The sequence below is a fragment of the Myotis lucifugus genome, unplaced genomic scaffold (assembly GCF_000147115.1).
Source record: "Myotis lucifugus unplaced genomic scaffold, Myoluc2.0 scaffold_36, whole genome shotgun sequence".
NCBI lineage: Eukaryota > Metazoa > Chordata > Mammalia > Chiroptera > Vespertilionidae > Myotis > Myotis lucifugus.
In genome coordinates, this window is record NW_005871084.1 from 6,376,541 (window position 1) to 6,394,697 (window position 18,157).

An 18,157-nucleotide genomic window follows, 5' to 3' on the forward strand; every position below is an offset into this window, starting at 1 on the left:
TAGATTGGTCACATAGATATTGCCAGTGGGGACCCTCCAGGGGACTGAGATTGGTAAGGGAGAGAGACCTAGATTACCAAGCAATGGCAGAGAATTGACCGAGAACCAAGGGATATTAAAATTTGTAGGCAGCCATTGATTGTTCCTTTGGTCTAATAAAGGAACTGAATTGTTGAAGGATCATTGTTGGGGGTGGACTTCCAGCTCTTTTTCTTTTTGAACCTGAGCTCTTCCATCAATTGAACACTCAAATACAGTCATGCATCACATAATGAATGACATTTTGGTCAATGATGGACAGCATACACAATGTTGGTCCCATAAGATTATAAATGGAGCTAAAAACTCCCATTATCTAGGGATATTGGAGCCATTGTAAGGTCATTTCTCACATGTTTTGTTAATGATGGTGTAAACAAGCCTACTGCACTGCCAGTCATATAAAACTATAGCACACACAGTTATGTACAGTATACTTGATAATGGTAATAAACCACTATCTTACTGGTTTATGTACTTATTATACTATATTTTTATTGTTATTTTAAACTGTGCTCTTTATACTTAAAAAATAAAGTTTGGTATAAAACAGTGTGTCCTGTAACATAGCAGCAGCCTCATACATCCCATTTTTCTTGATTATATTATTTTCTCTTCTGCTTGATTTAATCCCATGTTGTTTTGCATAGGTTTGTAGCATAGAAGCAATAAGCTATGCCATATAACCGAGGTAGTAGGCTATACCATTTAGGTTTGTATAGTGTACTCTATGATGTTTGCACAACGATGAAATCACTTAAAGATGCATTTCTCAGAACTTATCTCTATCATTAAGAGGCACATGATTGTAATTTGGCTTTTGATTCCCAGACAAAGTTTCTGAAGAACACTCCTATGCCATTGTCCCTCTAACGATAATGAGGGGTTTGGGTTAAGTAGCCCCAGTCATTTTTTTAACTATTTATTTATTCGTAATTTTACTTTATCTTGTTGACATTATTTACAGATGTCCCCCAATTTCCCCTTCTCCCAACCCCTGCCCCACCCAGACTTTCACCACACTGTTTTCTGTGTCCATTGGTTATGTATATATGTATATGAGTTCTTTGATTAATCTCTTCCCGTCTCCCCCCCACCCCGCCTTCCTGTCTGAGATATGTCAGCTGTTCCATGCCTCCCACTCATTTTTGACCGGAAACTCACACTAGCAAGATGAGGTAAGGATAAATCTGGCTCTATGGCCCACAGCCAAACTGAGAAGGACGCACAAAGGACTCAAACCCACAGTCTTGGTTTCACTGACACCTCAGATTGTCCACCCGGCTCTCCCTGCACAGACATGGAGCTTCCCACGCCAGCAGAGAAGAAGCATGGTGCCTTTACTTCTCTTCATACTACCTCTTTTGGGACTTCTTGAACATAAAAGTAAAGAGAATAGAAGTGAATCCATCTTTACAATGTGTTGCAAACACTTTTCAATAAGCTCTAACAGCATGAATATCTTTGAACTCAAATTATATTTTCATGCATATCTTTTGTTTATTTTTGTTCTTCAAATTCCTTTGGTTGGGTCTAAAAAAAACTTGCAATTTTCTCAATCAAGTTTTTAACATCACAATTTCTAATCAACATCCATTATTTACCTACAGATAAAAATCATCTTAAATTATAAAATGGATTTCCACTGTTCAATAGATAAGATCTATGTTCTAAACAAGGTCATATGAAAAGAGCATTGGGTGTGGCTGGTGGCAGGAGATTAGAGTGGAACCCAGAATTATTTAGGAAATTATAGCTTGAGAAAAATGTAAGACTTTAAAATAGAGAATTTCTGAAAAAGGTAGTAGTTTTCTTTTTCTTCCCATGACCAAAGGATCCCTAAGTGGTTGCTAGAAGCAAAAGAAAGAATTCTATTGCCTTTATGTATTACAAAGAGCCCACAGGACAAACCTGTGGAAAGATAGAAGGGATATTGTTGGACTTAGTACTATCCTTCAATGCAGGTATAGAGAAAGACCCTTTAAACTGAGGCTGACAGGCTTTAGCTAATGTTAACAGGCATGTGTAGATATTGCCAAATCCATAAGTCTCTGAGTGACGTCATCCTCCCAACAAATTTCTGAAATGATGCCTTAGCAAACAAGCTCTTTCTGAGTAAAATGTTGAATCACTCAAAGGATACAGATTAGAAAGAGAGAGAGAAAAAAAATTGCTCTGTGGGAGGGGCCATGCTTTATAAAACCAGTCATCACCATGTCTGAACTCAAACAACTCTTGGAGGACCGTTTCCTGTCAGCCAGCACCTCAGAGAATAGCAAGGTATTTCCATGACTATCTCTATAAACTCTGGTTTCATTGTTTCTCTTCCCTCATTCTGGTGTTACTAATATAATGAAATTTAAAAGGTGGGATGTTTTTAGAGGATGAGTAAAAATTTAGTGGTGCTTTCTTGTTTAGTTGTTTAACTGAAAATATTTTAGTGCAAGATTTGAAATAAATTTATAGCCGTTCAGCACTCCCAATAATGAACTCAGCATCAGAAGCTCTTTTGTAGCATGGCTATGATAGTGTGTGTGTGTGTGTGTGTGTGTGTGTGTGTGTGTGTGTGTGTGTGTGTCTTGATCTTGAATCTCAGAAGCCAACAAATGCCTATGTAACATTAAGCAAACTAAAATGTACATTAAAGTTGTGATGTTAATTTTGTCGAGCAGGCTAGAATATGTATATTCTTTAGTAGCTAGTGTTTTGACACTGAATTTAATAAAAATAGCTAAGGTAATTAAAACATATTCATTTAAGCAATTGAAAGTAATTTACCAATTGTACATACATATTTAGAAAATTCAAAGATGACTGAGTTTTCATCTAAAATAATCAGAAATTAAGTAGTTTTCTGGGTTGGGTCAGCTCAATACCAGAATATATGTATTGAATTTAGTTCAATATTTAGTCAATTTAGTGAAAGGGAAAAATCTGCCAAACTTGTTGTTGAATTGACTGAAGTAATAGAGCAATAAATAATTTAGTACTCCACAAATAGGCAATTATTCACTATGAAAGTCATCAAATACCAGAAACTGTTTTTTATTTTGTTTGTGTGTATTTATTTTACCAATAAAATTTCAACTCTTTTTAAATGAGGGGGAATTTGGTCTTTTTGAACAGGAAATTTCCTTGGAATCATTATTTTCTTTGTTCTTGTGGATTTTTGTGGTCAACTTCAAACTATTTGCATTGTGTAGTCACAAAATTTTTTGTTTTAAATGCCACAGAAAGTTCAAATCTACCATCCAGAGCCAACATGAAGAGGGACTGTGGTAGTGGGGCACCTCCCGAGTTCTTCATGACCTGTGCCAAGTTTCAGTGGCACATTTGTCAACTTGTGTAGCAGGAACTGCCACAAACGTCATGGAGCCCCGCCCCACATATGCTTTCCATCATTCTTTTCAAGGATAATATTAAACATGAATTACGAGCATAACTTAGGAGCTAATGAAGTTGTATAACTTACTCTTGTTAAGAAATTCACAACAGGTGCTACCTGTTCTGGGCAATGGTGTTATTTGATGTCACTCTGTGACTTTAATTTACATTGTCTTAGAGCAGTGGTTCTCAACCTTGGCTGCACATTAGAATCACCTGGGAATCTTTTTAAAATCCTGATTTCTGGGCCTCATCCTCCGGAAATTCTGTTTCTTTGTTACTAATTTAGTTGTGGCCCCACCCCATAACAAAGAAACAGAATTTCCGGAGTAGGAGGCCCAGAAATCAGGATTTTAAAAAGATTCCCAGGTGATTCTAATGTGCAGCCAAGGTTGAGAACCACTGTCTTAGGCAGATTCTCACCCACCTAAATGTAAACCCTGGACTTGTCTCAGGGTCCCTGGACACTGTATATGTATGCCTTCAGAGATTTCTAAAACTATAAGCTTCTCAAGTCTCTTGTAGGAAAAGCCCCCATCTTGCAATCAGAAGGCTGAGATTTAGTTGAGGCTTTGAAACTGACTACCTGTGCAATCTACATCTTCATATTTTCATCTGTATAACAGGAATTACTATGCTTTTCTGGGGACAAAATTATGCAAATTAAACAAAACAACTCAGTTTGGTAGCTGCAATATAGACATATATTTTTTAATGTTAAATTCAGTTAATTGTACCTTATTTTACCAATAAAATTTCAACTCTTTTTAAAAGAGGTAAATGCATTGGGGATAATTTAATTTTGTCCTTATCTCCTTTTTTCCACCTGAAATCCTAACTTGGCATTACCAGCCCTCTCTGATAGTTTCTCTTGACACTTATATTTTCTTAGTGTCCAGGAGACCGACTAGGCAGGTTATTATAAAGAATTAGCTGGTTCTGATCACTTATTTGTTTTTCTTTTCACATGGGTTAAAGAAATATTTTGTTTATTAATTCTCAGTTCATTTCCAAAATATTGAGATATTTTACAAAAAAATCTACCCAATAAGATTATAAAGACACTTTAAAATTGGAAAACGGAAGAGGAAACACATTTCTGAGCCACTCAAGTTAATCTAATAGCCACTCAAGTTAATCTAATATCAGTGATGAAGCAAGAGAAAAAAATATAGTGACTACTTTTTACTTAAAAAGCCTTCTAGGAGCATTACAGACTTGCAAACTTCCTCTTCTTATTTCCTCTTTCTAGCATTTCTCAAGTGAAAAACTTGCCTAAACTCTTACACTGTAGAGTGAAGTTGAACAGCAGCAGGTGAGGCAGTGTGGGACATTGGATAGAGTGGGTTCTGAAGCAGACCTAGGCTTGAATCCCTGCACACTCACATACACACTGCGTGACCTTATACAAGTTAGTTAACCTCTCTGAGCATCAGGATGGAACCTATACTCTCAATGAAGATCATAGTATCCGCCTCATAGAGATCCTGTGAAGATAAAATGAGAAGAAGAGGTGAGGGAGTTTCAGAGACAAGCTTTACTTAATTTACTAGTTTGTCTTGATAACATACAATCAGGTGATGTTTCAAATGAGAAATGCTGATACAAAGTGCAATCACTTTCTTAAAAAGAAATGTTCATGACCCAAGTGTTCACATAAGACATGGATTAGGCAGAGAACCGAGTGCTGGCCCGGGTTGGGAAGCCCTGCTGAGTGAGCCTAGGCAAGAGCTGCAGGGCATGCCTCATCTTGGGGGCCTCCCAGCTCCTCCCCAGCTCTGGGAAACCACTTCCACAAGATGGTTTCCTGTGGAATGATGAGTGTCCATGTTGTTTGGTACACATATATTTTGGTAATTGTAGGGTGTGTTATAAGCCATTACAAAAGCATAACATGCAGCCAGAAAGAAGATCATTGGCCAGTACCCACAGATACTACCACACATCTGGGCGTGTCCAAGCATTTGGCTGCATGGGAAGGCTTTGGTCATGGAAGGTGTGTCTGTCATTTTTCTTCAGATGGTTGATCGGGTGTGTATGTTTCTGTGTGTGTGTGTGTGTGTGTGTGTGGTGTGTGTGTGTTTGTGTGTATGAGATATCCAGGATCATTCTTACAGTGCTACCTTCATTGAAAGTATAGGTTCCATCCTGATGCTCAGAGAGGTTATCTTGTATAAGGTCACACAGTTTGTATGGCATTGACTTCATTGCTAGCATGTGGCAGGAGAGGAAAGGAGCCTTCCCAGCACTCCCAATAATGAACTCACCATTGGAAGCTCTTTGTAGCAAGGCTGTGATAGGTGTGTGTGTGTGTGTGTGTGTGTGTGTGTGTGTGTAGGGGGCAGATATGAGTAGGACTATGAAAGCTCCAATCCTCAAACAATGAGTCTAAGCCACTTCCACAAGTAGGATATTTGAAAGAAGATTTACCATCTCAATGGGGGACAACATGAATATGTGTGCAGGTGGCATATGTTTGAATATGTGTGAATTTTCCTGTGTGTGTGGTGTGTATTTTCAGGTGTATCATAGAGGTTGAGAGCATGACCCTGGAGGTCACCCACCTGACTTCAATTCCTTGTCAAGTGACATTGGTTACTTTTCTTATCTTCTCTGTGCAGTAGTTTCTTCCTCTGTAAAAGAGGAATTAGGGTTTCCTTATAGGGTTTCAGTAAGTGCAAAATGGTTAGTACAGGTAAAATATTTAGAACAGACTCTCTTATATAGTAAGACACAGTAAATGCTACTTATTGTTATTGCTGTTATTATTATTATTATTATTATTATATGAAGTGTTACTACTCATCATAAGACTGTTCACTACATCTCAGGATTGGCTGCAAAATTTGCAGAAGCCAATGTAAAAGGGAAATGTAGAGCCCCTTGTTTAAAATTATTGAGAATTTCAAGATGGTAAAAGCACAGTTTTGCACCAAGTTTGGGGCCCATATGGTTGAATGGGTCACATAACCCTAATGCTATCCCTGCTCTACTTCTTGTTGTTCCATGAAGGCAGAACAGAGAGGAAGCCCCTACCATGTGCAGGGTACAGCCTGTACTACACCTCTGATGCCATCACCCAAAATGTTGTCTCATCTTTTAGAGCTGTGTTTTCTTCCTCACTTTCATTCTAGATTGAAACAATGGAAGACCTTTATGTGGCAAACACAATTTTTGCCATCAATTTCTTCAAGCATCTGGCAAATACAAGCACCACACAGAATCTCTTCTTCTCTCCATGGGGCATCTCATCCACCATGGTCATGGTCTACCTGGGTGCCAAAGGCAACACTGCAGACCAGATGGCAAAGGTAAGTTTCTGTTGAAGCTCTAAATACGGACTGAATGATTCCTGAACCAAATTGTAGAATTGCTCTGAGTGTGGGCTTGAGATATCTTGGCAATCTCAAGGTCAGCAATCATCACCTGCTATTACAACATTAGTTCCTTAGATTCAAATCTACACAATAGGCAAATCATGAACCATTGACTGTAGATAGCAGAAGGCATATAGGAGTTTCTTATATTGCAGGGCTGCAAGGATGAATACTGACAACATCTTACATTATAATATTCTAATGTTTGAAAGTGTTTTGCATTCTTTATATCTTTTTTGTGTTTGTTGCTTATTAATGGAATTAATTACTCTGAATAGTTTTAAGAGAGTGTCACAAAAAAGAAAAGAATGTCCCAGAGCCGTGGTCACCACACTCTTGGATATACAAGGAGAGCAATGTTGACTCAGCCATGTTATCAACCCCGTGAGATCATGTCAGCAAAATGTGGCCTGGCCTGATGGTCAGTCTTCAAAATCAAGATGGACAGGGTGTCCGGCAGCTGGTTTCATTCTTGAGTGAATGGACAAAGCTCAGTCAGGGGACCCTTTTACTGAGGCTTGGGCCTTAAAAATACAATGGACTGCTTCAACTGCACATTGCAATATTCCTATGGGATGAATTCAACACATTGAAAATTCACATGATCCTATTATCTCCTAGGTCAGTGACCCAGACGAGGTCATCCTATAATTAAAATTCTTTTACACGCACATGTACATGAACATTAACATTGAATGCTCTGGTTTCTCACAGGCATATATTGTGCTTTCAGTCACACCAAAATGCCGCTGGCTACCTTGGGGTTTCCCGTGAGAATTGCACCTGAGTGTGTATATATCCTTCCCGAGTACACGGTGACCCATTTAGAATGGGCCTTGTTTGAAGAGTGAGAGTGTTGGCCAATGTCCTCGCAGGAGGAAAGAGATAGCTGCAGCACTCCCTGTGTTTGTGGCAGTTTAAACATCAAGACTTACAACAAAACTCAGTTTGCTCAACTCTGATGCCAGCAACATTTTGCAACCCTCCTTCCTCTTTATTTTCTTTGTGTTGAAAAAATGAAGACTGTAAACTGCACAACTTTAGAACACATCAGGGTCTTAGTTTTTTAAAAGTAAAGAAATCACTAGCACTCTGAAGCAATATATTTTGAAGGCATATGCTACATAAAGCACTCTAAGTTGTTAAAATAAAACCATTGATTTTGATACCAAAAGAAAAGTAGCTTATGGGTTGCTCTGGGCACAAGACAGTTTCTCTGTACCTGGAAAGTGCTTGAGCACATGGGACTATGCCAAGATTTTAAATCATTTTTTTGTGTGTGTAATTCTGATGCATGTACAGGTTTTAAAATTCAAAAGCAAAGTTGGTTAATTCCCTACTTAAAAGCAAGAGGAGAAGCTCTTTGGCTTGGAGGAGGGAGCACAAACTTTGGGAACAACACCTATCTGTGTTTAAAATGGTGGCTTTGACAGTGTTTATGAAGGCATTGAAGCTCTCTGAGCCTAGAGACTAATGAGTAGTATATAGAGTAGTATAAAATACATCATACTGATTCCTGTGAGGGAAATTTAGGTTGACTGACACATATTACATATAAAAAGTATCTGTGTTTGTATCCCATACACAATGACAGGGAACTAGACATCGGGCCACGAAGAGGTACCTGTTGGCAATGGTTTAAAAGTTAAGTAATTTAGCAGGAAAATGTAATGTAATCATTCCCTCTAATTTCAATTGTAGGTGCTTCAGTTTAACAGTGTTGGAGTCCGTGAAGTGACCCCAGTGACCCCAGAGCATGACACCAGCTGTAAGCTCATGCAGCAGATGCAGGTCACTTATCCTGATGCTATTTTGAAGGTATATGACTCATTCATTCATATTTCTTTTGCACTTCATTTCTAAAATCTTCTTGTCTTAAAGTCATTACATTAAACTGAGAAGGAACTTAGTACAGATCCCCTCACTTCCAGAAAAAAAAAGACTCAGAATCTTTAAGTAAATATTCTAGGGTCTCACTGCTAAAAAAGGACAGAGCTAGAGCAGAATACAGACTTCCTGACTTCTAGGCCAAGACTCTTTCTAAATTATGTCACACCACCCTGCCTCTAGTTGGGTTTGTGTAATTTATTCTAAAACTATGGTTGAGAGACTCCTAGAATACACAAGCATGAATGCAGACTTCCAGAGGAGAAAGGATAAGGAGTGACAAATAGTTGAGGAATGAAGAAGGTCAGGTTCAATGACTTCATAAGAGGCCAATGACCTTTATATATTCCTCTATCTATCTATCTATCTATCTATCTATCTATCTATCATCTATCTATCTATCTATCTATCTATCTATCTATCTATCTATCTCAGGTAGTATGATCTTTTCTCAATACTCCATTCGTTAATTATCAGCTATCCAGGAACAGACACAGATGTGTTCCTATTGGTAACCAACTTCCATAATTACACTCCTGAGAAAGGTTATGTATCTCCCATAGTTTTCTGGCTGTTACAGAGGGAATTGAGGGCTAAAGGAGGTAGAGAGGGCCCATATATAGAGATCCAGCCAAGTCTCTGGAGACAGCTGTCAGTCACCTGTAAGTCTTCTGCTATGACTGAGTCCCATGTCCGTCATCCTGTTTACAAACTTTAAGTACAGTTCTATGACACAAGACTGAATATTGCATTGTGAGCCCATAACCCAAACTCAAATAATCTCTTGTAAAGTAACATCTGTAAAGTAACATTTTAATATAAAAATTCCTTAGAGACTTTAAGGTTTACTAAACTATAGAAGGAGCCTCACTTTCTTCTAGGATGCTGGTTATTTCATAGGTTAAATCCAATCTATGGGCAAAATAATGAAACAAGTAAAACATTATCTTATATGTTTTGCACCACATCCACATCAAAAGTATTTGCTCAGAGATTCCTCTTAAGTACCAGAAAAAAGTATATGTTAATGCAGTATTTTATTATTATATAGAAAAAATACCATTGCTTAAGAAAGATCTTACTTAGCAGTCCCATGTTATATAAAGAGGATCCCTCCTTTCTGTTCAAGGTACAAGCTGAAAACACAATCCATTCAGGCTTCCATGCTCTCATCTCTGCTATCAATGAGACCAAGGGGGGTTACATATTGGAAAGTGCCAATAAGCTGTTTGGGGAGAAGACTGCGCAATTCAAGGAAGTAAGTACAGCCTGTTATTCAAATGCAGGGACCTAAACCTGCAGTGAGGTCACTTTCAAAGCTGTTCTCTAGGATTCATGCTTTTAGGGAAAGTCAGAATTGCACAGGGCTCCCTAAGGCTCCCTAAGGCCTTGGCAGTGTCCCTGTGCTCCCCCTGTGGGTGCTTCTCTACCTGCTGCAAAAGTCCCACTTGCAGGGTAAGTCAGGAGGAACACAGCTGACTTCCAGAGTCACTGTCTGCAAGGTCCACCTCCTTCTTACTTGCTGTCTATAATGTGAACAATGCGGGAGGGCAAGTAGTGTTGGAACTGGAGTGTGGGGAAGGAGGTCCACTGAGTGCTTATAATCTGCACCATTTTCTTTGTCAGCAGCATCCCCCCATAGTCAACCTCTACCCCCAGTGCCCCCCAACCTCAGGTCCTCCAGTCTTGACAGGAAGCCCATAATTCACAATTGCACAAAGGCTTGTTTAGCATATAGTCTATGTAACCTCCTGTATTTTTCTGCTTTAAAGGAATACATCCGACTCTCTAAGAAATATTACTCTACAGAACCCCAGGAAGTTGACTTCTTAGAATGTGCAGAAGGAGCCAGAAAAAAGATTAATTTCTGGGTTGAGACTCAAACCAAAGGTAAAACCAAGGAAATATTTTCTATTCTTTCCACTTAGAAAATCGAATCTATTTCTTAAAACCATCCTTGAACTTAGTCTTTAATCCCTTAAAATTCATTCAACCCTAGTTATTTTGGTTAATGCAACCTTATTCTTATTTAGCTTAGTGGGTGTTTTAATTGAGGGCTACTAATAGAATACGTATGTTTAATACTCAAATAATTGGATTTTTGTTATTGCATTAGAATAGAATATGACAGAGGGCAGATGTTTTCAAATATAGAAAACATCAGGACTGAAATAATTGTGACACTCCATCCACTGTGGACAAAAACAACAACAAAAACAACAACAACAACAAACAAACAAAAAAAGGATTTTCTTAACTTCTCAGATTAAAACATCATTTCTAGCAATAATTGTGTGTCTTGATTGCTTAGCTACCATTACGGGGAAAAAACATGAACTAAGTGCTATAGAATTTAAAATATTTTTGTCTCTCTGAAAGTAGTTGATCTATTTATATTACTTCTCCATTTCCATTCTGGATTTTTAAACCACTGTTCTAAAACACTGACAAACTGCTGCCACAAAGGAGATGAGAAAAGTGAAGATTAAAGAACTGAAAGTAAAAATGAAGTGCAACATTAAAGACACATGAAAGTTATGCCTTTGGAGAACAGCATAAATTTTCTCTTTAAGCATTGTGCCAAATGGCTGTAAATGAGTATCAGTTGAATTGCCAAAATGCCAAGGAGTAATCGGGGCTGATTGTTTTTACCAAATTTTATAATAATTTGAGAGAATTTTCTGTTTCATTTGTCATGATCAAATACTAGTTTTGTCACATGCACCATAAAGTTAAATAAAACGTTAGTAGATTTCAATAGCAATCAAGAATTTTAATTGCCTGGGGAATGTATTGAGCGGAGATATTGAGCAGATATATTGAAGCTGGTCAGAATACAGTGACCTTTTTATTAGTCCTTTTTCTGTCAGTAGGACTGGAGGGGGGAGGACAGTGGAGACAGAATCCTGACTAGCTTACCAAGACTGTAGTCTTGAGAAGATTATTAACCTCTTTAACAATGGTGTTCTTTTGTGTAAAATGGCACTAATACTCACCTAATAGAGTAGTTGTGAGGATTAAATAAAATAATGTATTTAGTGGTTTAAATAATGCAGAGTAGGTATTCACTATAATGGGCTATTTCTTAAACAACTTTTTTAAAAAAGCTATCACGCTCAGATGTTTTCATTTCTGAGAACCTTCTCTGGCTCACTCTTTTACTTCCTTCTCTTTTTCGTCATAGTACTATGCATTATTTAGCTCTATTATAGAATTTATCACATATTTTTCAGAACTGATTTTGAATGTCACTTGCAATAATACTCTCAGCCCCACCAGGACATTTCCTCCTTGCTCAGCTCATGAATCTGCATTACTCCTTGTATAGGTCTAGTCTAAACTTCCAAAAAAATTGTCTTGAGTGAGTCAATGGGTCAAACCCATAGACTGTCTAGACCAGATCTAGCAGGAGCACTATGTGAAATAATGTGGAAAGACACTATTATCTTCCTTAAGAGACTATCTTTCACTTCCAACAGAATTAAATAACTTTATGCAACAGTAAAACTGAGAAAACAATATGAAAGGAAGTGAAAATATCCACTGCAATTTTGATAGTAATTCTAAATTTTAAACGCATTACTTCTTCATTTTCCCTTGAATTTTGAAAACCTTCTGAGGAATTTGCTCTGATTTTTACTTATGCTTTAAATAAATTGAGAGGAAAATTTGAGCTTGAAGATCAACATCTCTGTAGAGTTTGCCAAATATGTCTTCTGAGTTAAATGGAAACTCAAAAGATTCAAGAAATTATAGCAATTTCACAGTTTTTGATCATGAGACCTAAACAGACATCTTTTTTTCTTTATTTAATTTTAATTTTATTTTTTTGTAGGTAAAATTTCAAACTTGTTACCTGAAGGATCTGTAGATTCAGAGACCAGGATGGTCCTGGTCAATGCTGTCTACTTCAAAGGAAAATGGAAAACTCCATTTCAGAAGAAATTAACTGGGCTTTATCCTTTCCGTGTGAACTCGGTATGAGACAACAAGACAGATTTTCCTAACATGTATTGTAGGGTCTTAGACAAGACAGAGAAAGAAAAAATAAAGACCACTTGTTAATGTCACTACATGATGTGCTAGTTATAACTTATGGACATTGGATAGTTGATTAACTTGTTCTAGCTACTGAATACACTCAGTAATTTTATGAGGTCATATGAGTAATGATGAAAAACCATGGGATTTATACTTAAATCCTAGACTCAAATGTAGGCTCTATCACTTACTTATGTTCCATGAATTCCATTTTCTAATCAGCAAAACTTGGATAATAATATTGAACTCCAAAGGTTATTGTTAAGGAATCAATGAGATTTAGCAGAGTTCTTGGCCCATGATAGGTACTAAACAAATGTTTTAGTATTATTATTATTATTGTCCATAATGGGTGCAATCTTGAAAAAGGTAATAAGATCAGAATACTGTATACAAATAATTTATTTTGTTGATTTTTAAAAATATATTTCTTAAACACTAAAGCAGAACCCATTCTCTTTTATGTTAAATTGTAAGTCTCTTGACGTATTAGAATTAACTTTCATATTTTACTCTTTAATCACTTTAGACTCAGCGTAAATCTGTACGGATGATGTACTTGCATGAAAAACTGAACATTGGATACATAGAAGACCTAAAGGTTCAGATTCTAGAACTGCCATATGCTGGAGATGTCAGCATGTTCATGTTGCTTCCAGATGAAATTGCTAATGTGTCTACTGGCTTGGAGTTGGTAAGCCATTCCAACTTTAGTTGTTTTAGATTTCTGGGACTAAACTTGCTTTTTATGCTGAACACGTATACACCTTAGGAAATTGTGTGCAATTTTTTACATGAATATGTGAATTGGTTGATAGTAAGTGTGGCATGTCTCCAACTTTCATTCATTTTATGTCATACCTATTACCTTCTTACAAAAACTTTACCAATCTATTAAACTTTGATATCACCCACATTGTAGTAACGTTAAAGTCACTGATTTTTAACATTAGACTTAGAAGTTGTTTTCCTTCATTTCTAAGCACTCATTGTGTTTTTGTTTTTTAATTTTTGGATTTGTAGCTGGAAGGTGAAATAACTTATGACAATCTCAACAACTGGATCAGCAAAGACTCAATGGCAGAAGATGATGTTGAGGTGTACATCCCTCAGTTCAAATTAGAAGAACACTATGAACTCAAACCCATTCTGAGAAGCATGGGCATGAATGATGCCTTCGTCAAGGGCCAGGCCAATTTCTTAGGAATGTCAGAAGGAGATGAACTGTTTCTGTCTGAAGTATTTCATCAAGCCACTGTGGATGTCAATGAGGAGGGCACTGAAGCAACTTCTGGAACCGGGGCTATCATATCAGGGAGAACTGGCCATGGAGGCCCACAATTTGTGGCCGATCATCCTTTCCTCTTCTTTATAATGCACAAAACAACTAAGACCATTCTCTTTTTTGGCAGATTCGTCTCACCCTAAAGTTGGAAGTTTCTGTTTCTGTACAGAATTTTGTAGCATGAGGTATAAGCCTCAGAATTGCTATAAGTACCAAAAATGTAGGGACTTTTTCTATGTATTTCTGTGTTTCTGAACAATTTTCTACTGCACACTAAATGTAAATACAGAAATAACCAGACAACTGTCAAACATAACATTGCAACCCTATTAATTGGTTTCCTAAAATGGGATGATGTCGCATTTAGTTCTCCCTTATTCTTTGTTTATTTTATAGCATTAAGTTTTATTGCATTATTTATTATTTTATATAATTTTATTATTGTTAACTGTCCAATGTAGCTGATACAGTCACAGAAAACAGGTGATCGGTTATGTTTCTTTCTAAGGAAGTGCATTTATTTGTTTATGAGGAAAGATGAGTAGGTGTCTCTCCATCCCCTTCTATGATAAAAACCTAGAAGATAGCATTGAACAACAAGCAAATATATATCATGTGCATTTGTAACATTATATATCATGTAGATGTGACTGTAACGGATATAAGATTATAAATACACAATAAATAAATATGTTTCCACACAATCACTTGTTTGTTGCCATTTTATTAGATCTTTGGATCATGAGACCTGTTATAGTTTGATTCCCAGGACAGAATAAAGGAGCCACAGAGATAACCACCCCTTTTACACAGAGCCCCACTCTTGGGATTGAATGGAGTTGTGTGAAAAATGGTTTAGAGCTGCCTTTTCAGGCAGCAAAAGGTGTAGCAATTCAGAGGAATAGTCAGCATTCTTTGGACACTGGTGTTTAAACCTCAAGAACATCAGGAATAAATGCCAAATCCAGTGGTTCGTACATAGAATCAAGGTCACAGTCATTGATCTGAGAGTTCAAAGGAGTTAAGATGGGCTGGTGGCAGAGCAGAAGTGGAAAAACAAGAGACAATCTTTAAAAAATATTTTTATTGATTTCAGAGAGGAAGGGAGAGGGCGGAAGAGATAGAAACATCAATGATGAGAGAGAAAATTTGATCAGCTGCCTCCTGCATGCCCCACACTGGGGATTGCCCCACATTGGGGATTGAGCCTGCAACCTGGGTTTATTCCCTGACTGAGAATCGGACTGTGACCTCCTGGTTCATAGGCTGATGCTCAACCACTGAGTCACACCCATCAGGAGAGCTTCTTTTAAGGATGTTTGTTCCAAATAGCACTCAATGCTTTTAAGCGGGTCAGAGGTAGAATTTAACATAATTTAAGACCTAGGAACTAAGACATCTAAAGTTTGGAGGGTCTGAACTGGCTTGAGAGTCTGGCTACAGAAGTGTGTCTGGATGTTGGAAATGTAACCCAGGTTTCACTCTCCCTATGATGGAAGGAAGGCAGGGGTGGATGACCCATGGGGCATGGTGGCTAAATAGGCGGCCTCAGGACTTTGACTATATGCATCTAAATCCCAGTTCTAACACTTTTGAGTTGTCTAACCATGGATGAAGAATGGTGCTTTGCTATGCTTCTTTTCTTTCAGTGTAAACTATAGAAAATAATGCTTTTCTTATAAGGTTGCTATGATGTTTAAATGAAATCATGCATAACAAGCAATTAAAATAATTTTTGGCACATACAGTATTTAAAAATACTAGTGATTATGATTATTATCTTTGTAAGTAATAAACTATCTCTGGTTTTATTTACTTACTGTCAGGTGATCAAACAGAATCTCAGAAAATTATTCAGTCAAATAATTTTTAAGCCTTGAATTGTGTTTTACTTTCTCTAAGACATGAAAATTAGAAAATTAGAGGATCTTGCTTTGTGCATTCTCTTACTTTTAGATTCATTTGTCTATGTACTTCCATAATTTATTCAGCAAGGCAATAAGTATCAACTCTCTACACTGTTCTGAGTCTTAAGATATCCATATTGCACTGTCATTATTGAGTTAGGGTATGAGTGTAGAATTCTAAGTTCAAAGCACTTTTCAGCACTTTAGGGTATAATTTTACTATCTTCTGGCACCAAAGCTGCTGATGGGAAAGTTGAGGTCAAGATCATCCTTACTCCTTGTAGTTCTAGTAATTTTCTTTTTGTTCTTGGTAATGTTCTTGAAATTTTGTTGCATTGTGTACTTTTTAAAATGGGTTTTAAAAACTAATCTTTTTCATCATCAGCTTTATTACATCTGGAAACTTGTATCTTGCTTCAGTTCTTGGATACTCTCAGCCATTGCTATGAACTGAACGTTTGTGTCCTCCCCATCCCCATACATATGTTGAAACTCTAATTCTCAATGTAATGGTATTTAGAGGTAGGGCATTTGGGAGTTAGGATTAGGTTAGGTCATGAGGGTGAAGTCCTCATGATGTAATTAGTGCCCTTATAAGGAGATGAAGGGAACAGAGCTTCCTTTCTCCACCAGGTGAGGACACAGAGAGGAGACAACCATCTGTGAACCAAGAAGATAGCCCTAACCAAGAACTCACCCATGCCAGCATCCTGATCTCCAGGATCCAGAACAGTCAGAAACACTCTTGTTTAAGCCTTCCAGTCAATATTATTCTGTTACAGCAACACAAACTGAATAAGTCCCTCAATTGTCTCTGCCTCACTCTACCTACTTTCTTTTTCTGGACTCCTATTAGAATAACATTGATTCACCTGGAAATCTTCTACTTCTTTTCTTTCTTCCTTTCTTCCTTCCTTTCTTTCTTTCTTTCTTTCTTTCTTTCTTTCTTTCTTTCTTTCTTTCTTCTTTCTTTCTTTCTTTCTTCCTTATACCAAATGAATTTATGTTGTCTAAACATCCTATATAATAAAAGGCTAATATGCAAATTGTCCCCTTGGGAGTTTGATCGGGAGACCAGGAGTTTGACCGCTCACTATGATGTGTGCTGACTACCGGGGGGGGGGGGGGGCAGGGCAGAACATGGCAGGCGACCAGCTGTGGCGGGGCACTGAGGGAGCAAGGGAAGGAGGAGGCAGGGAGGTGGGGAACCTGATCATCCCTAATCCCTGGCCAAGCCTAGGGACCCTACCTGTGCACAAATTTCGTGCATAGGGCCTCTAGTCAAATATAAAAAGACTAGAACAAAAACTCTCCCTCCCACCCTCCTTCCCTATTCACTTAGTTCCTCTCCTTCAACCCCCCTAAAAATATCTGTACATATTGCTAAATATACATAGGGCAGGCCATAAATAGGAACAACAAAAAATAAAATCATGCTAATAATATTTTATTGTTAACTTAGGATACTAATAGCTCTTCTCCCACCCCGTAAACAGGCATCAGAATAATGCACAGCCATGTTGTTTTTTAATGTAGGTAATCTATTTGTAAGAATTTTAATCAAGAGGTAAGTGAGAAAGGAATCTGGTGAAGGTTTGGGGAAAATACGTAAAACTTAGCCTGTGACTTTAAAGAGATGAAACAATTTCCTGGCTGTTTCAGTCACATCTACATTGATACATTTAAAGGATGATAACTGGAGTGTCTTCATGCTGTCCTGAGAGACAGCGCAAGTCACTCACTGGTGGACTACTGTCTGTCATGATGGATAGTCCCTCTATCTAGAGCCTCCATACAATACTTGCAGCTAAGAATAGTCTGGAGGCATCCATGGATAATAATATCTGCTCAGCACAGGTCAGGCCGGCATCACAGAACTTCCTACCACAAGTCACACTCCGTAGTGAAATCCAGAGGAACATTCTGCTCTAGGTTCCACACCAACATTCAACTATCAAACTCTGAGCCAGTTTACCAGAGTATATGTGTGCCCCTAGGCAGAGAAAAATAAAAACCACATGCAGGAAAATGTGCCAAGTACATTATAAATAGGCTCCTCCTTTCCTTTCATCCTTTCTGGATTGTTCCTCCATTCCCACCGCTCCCTTCACTCTCTCCGGCATCCCCCCAAGCAATGCAGCTGTGATAGAAAATAAAACTATACCCTATTATCTTCCTTTCCAATAAATATGGTGGAGAAGTGAGGGGAACATTTATAAGGAGAAACAAAAGAGAAC

At 37.7% G+C, this 18,157-nt stretch overlaps 1 protein-coding gene across 3 annotated transcripts; it reads left to right on the plus strand.

The window, feature by feature from the left end:
• The first annotated feature begins 2,184 nt into the window (after positions 1–2,184).
• Positions 2,185–14,717, plus strand: SERPINB2 (serpin family B member 2). Of its 3 annotated transcripts, XM_023752658.1 has the most exons (9): positions 2,274–2,319; positions 4,676–4,738; positions 6,558–6,734; positions 8,502–8,618; positions 9,817–9,945; positions 10,460–10,577; positions 12,523–12,665; positions 13,258–13,422; positions 13,752–14,717. In XM_023752658.1, exons 3-9 carry the CDS (start codon positions 6,567–6,569, stop codon positions 14,154–14,156), a joined length of 1,245 nt encoding a protein of 414 aa, XP_023608426.1. In that variant the 5' UTR covers positions 2,274–2,319; positions 4,676–4,738; positions 6,558–6,566; the 3' UTR covers positions 14,157–14,717. The 3 variants fall into 3 exon arrangements, with proteins under 3 accessions (XP_006087237.2, XP_023608427.1, XP_023608426.1); XM_006087175.3 differs by lacking the exon at positions 4,676–4,738 and having other exon boundaries at positions 2,185–2,319; XM_023752659.1 differs by lacking the exons at positions 4,676–4,738; positions 9,817–9,945 and having other exon boundaries at positions 2,185–2,319.
• The last annotated feature ends 3,440 nt before the right edge of the window (positions 14,718–18,157 follow it).

Excerpts from the sequence above, each read along its gene's own strand:
- SERPINB2 (XM_006087175.3), top strand. The coding sequence starts at position 2,254 with ATGTCTGAACTCAAACAACTCTTGGAGGACCGTTTCCTGTCAGCCAGC. Across the intron at positions 2,320-6,557 it reads GCACCTCAGAGAATAGCAAG|ATTGAAACAATGGAAGACCT; the intron begins GTATTTCCATGA and ends CTTTCATTCTAG. Across the intron at positions 6,735-8,501 it reads CTGCAGACCAGATGGCAAAG|GTGCTTCAGTTTAACAGTGT; the intron begins GTAAGTTTCTGT and ends TTTCAATTGTAG.